Raw genomic sequence first — 2,548 nt, 5'->3', positions numbered from 1 at the left:
AGGTAGAGATCAAAGTCATGATCTTGCTTTTAGTAGAGATCCTCATTCTTTCCTACATGATGCGTTTACCAATGGGCTGGTCAAGTCCAGACTATGGAATTCTTAGGTGGGCTTGCAATCAGCTACCAGTTTGAAACCACACCTAGAAGGAAATCAGTGGTGGTCCAGAGGGGTTAGTTCTGGACAGCTATTATCTTTAAAGGAAAAAAAAAAGTCTCTTCATCCGTAAGTTCAATGAGAGAGTAGATAAAATGCTCACAGGTTTACAGATGATATAAGCTGCTGCTGGTGGGAGAATGGTGATTTGTACCTTAGTAAAAGAAACTGAATTCAAAGTGACCTTTTTAAGACAGAGGGAAACAGCATAAATATGGGCTAAAGTTGTCTATGTGCTAGGATGTCAGAGAAAGAGGGACCCTAGTGGAACTCAGATGACTATGTGAGTTATGTAGAGACCACATGAAAAAAGGCAAGAAAAGAAAAGAAAAAAAAAAAAGTCATGGCTCCAGGGTGCAAAGTTGGGAGGAAATGACCCTGGCACCACGAGGTAATCCTCCCACCGTGGCCGGCACGGCTCTCCCTCCAGTACCATAGCCAGCTCCAGGTTGGCTCAAGGAGACCAACGGAGACGAAAGCTGGAGATTCAATTTAGGATCATCAGGCCTCTGTAGTGTGTTTAAAGAAACCAAGGTCATTTAGTCAGGAGAAGAGAAGGCTGAGTAAACCAAGGGCTTGTGTGCTGCTTGCCTTCTCCATTCCCACAGAGGAGGGCACAGAGATTTGGGGGAGCTGGAAATATTGTCAGGCAGTTACTGAACAACAGATCCCAGAAGGCATTAGTGGAGTAACGTAACCAGAAAGTCTCCTGGAGCCTGATCGGGCTTGTGGAAGGAGTCACATCGATAGCTCTGGAGGACTGCCTCTCTCTCTCCTTTCCCAGGTTCAGTTCAGGCAATAACTGCACAGGTTCTACCCCCTTCCGCTGAGTCATCAGCCTGGACCCAGGGAAATGACTTGTTATGAAAGAGGCCATCACCCAACTCCTTCAGGCTATGGCTGAAGGGCCCACTGGGAATGTCCCACTGTGACAACTGCATGGAATCAGAGGTGCTCACTGTCAGCTACTAAACAATGCCATTCTCCTTTCCGCCACTACCCCAACTGCCACAGACCAACTGGAGCTCAGGTTCTTGAGCCTTCGGATCCAGACATTTCGGACTCGGCCAGGCTACACCAAACCTGAAGCACTCACTGCGTAATACGGAGAGCAGTGTGGCGTTGCCTTCATTACAAACGGTGCAGCATTGAATTTTCAAGTAAGTCTAAGTGTTTCTATTGTCTTTAAAATGACAGAAGATATGTCCAGTTATTAAAAAAAAAAAAAGAAATTACAAAATACAAATGCCCATGTTACTTTAGCTAGTTTTAGACATTACATTCGAGAACATAGAAAAGCCAGAAGAGTTCCAGTTATAAGCACAACACTAAAGGAAAGTTATGGACTGCCGACTGTTGTCACGAATCCGTTTTCTTTTTTAAATCACCTCCCCGTGGGACCTTGCTCAGCTGGTTTTTACATCGTGCAAGACTTGTCTGTCGGACCCTGGGAGGGAGGTGCAGGTCCTATGGTAGGGTTTGTTTTTGGAAGAACAGCAGGTTTCGGCCGCAGGGCTGGAGGCTTCAGCTGCACACCCATTCTGGGCGCCACCATCGGCTTAAAAGTACTCATTGTGTCACTGGAAGAGCTAGTGCTTCGTCGAATCTGAGGCTCTGAGCTCCGGAGGGCAACGTTGTGCAAAGGGCTGAGAGATTCGGTGGAAGTGGCTGGCGTGGGCGAGTTTTTCACTTGTTCTAAGGTATCCAGAACCACGTCGGGGGCGTGCTTTGCCGTACTCTGCCTCTCCAGTTCTCGGAGTTCATTCAAAGCAGTGTTCATCGTCTCTTCAATATCCTGTTGTAAAATCATCAGAAAGAGAGAACAAACTGGTAATTAATACTAAAGTATAGAAACCCATATACATTTCAAAGTAAACAGGCCAGCCAGCAAAGGCATGAATGTGTTAATTTCATAGTCAGTAGAGAGTGTATACACCTAATGCCATCTCGCGTAATGATTTTGACTCTGAATGTTTAGGTGAACAAGACACAATGGCTCGTGGAGCCATTTATCAAATATTTGCCATTCTAAGGCACTAGGTAGCCTTCTGGTGGTTTCTGTCTTGCTTGCTGGCTTAATATAGACAACCCTACTTCACATTGTGGTAAAGGTAGCTCAAATTTAGATACCACAACAATTTCTCAAGAAATAAAAGTGAATTGGAATGAAAAATCAGGCTTCTTTCATTCATTCAACAAAGTACATACTAGGCTAACTCCTAGAAGTTCTTCAAACATCAGAGTAAGTGTTCCCCTGATGATACTGACTAGTGGATCTCAATGAAAGTGATACTGCCCTCTAGAGGGCATTTTTGTAATATGGGGGGTGAGGGGTGTGTGTGTGTGTGGGGGGTGTGGGGTGTGTGTGTGTGTGTGTGTGTGTGTGTGTGTG

General features: G+C 45.4%; 1 protein-coding gene across 1 annotated transcript in view; it reads right to left on the bottom strand.

The window, feature by feature from the left end:
• Positions 1-318: 318 nt before the first annotated feature.
• Positions 319-2,548, bottom strand: part of SRGAP1 (SLIT-ROBO Rho GTPase activating protein 1) — a 300,419-nt gene continuing 298,189 nt past the window's right edge. The window contains exons 24-25 of the mRNA XM_019640518.1: positions 2,256-2,271; positions 319-1,951 (exon numbers count right to left, since the gene is read on the bottom strand). Of these exons, the coding sequence (XP_019496063.1) occupies positions 1,574-1,951; positions 2,256-2,271 (394 nt within the window). The 3' untranslated portion in view covers positions 319-1,573. The remainder of the gene's footprint in view (positions 1,952-2,255; positions 2,272-2,548) is intronic.

This window comes from Hipposideros armiger, unplaced genomic scaffold (assembly GCF_001890085.2).
Source record: "Hipposideros armiger isolate ML-2016 unplaced genomic scaffold, ASM189008v1 scaffold_51, whole genome shotgun sequence".
NCBI lineage: Eukaryota > Metazoa > Chordata > Mammalia > Chiroptera > Hipposideridae > Hipposideros > Hipposideros armiger.
Note: the sequence above shows the minus strand (reverse complement) of the source record. Positions and strands in the feature narration are given on the sequence as shown.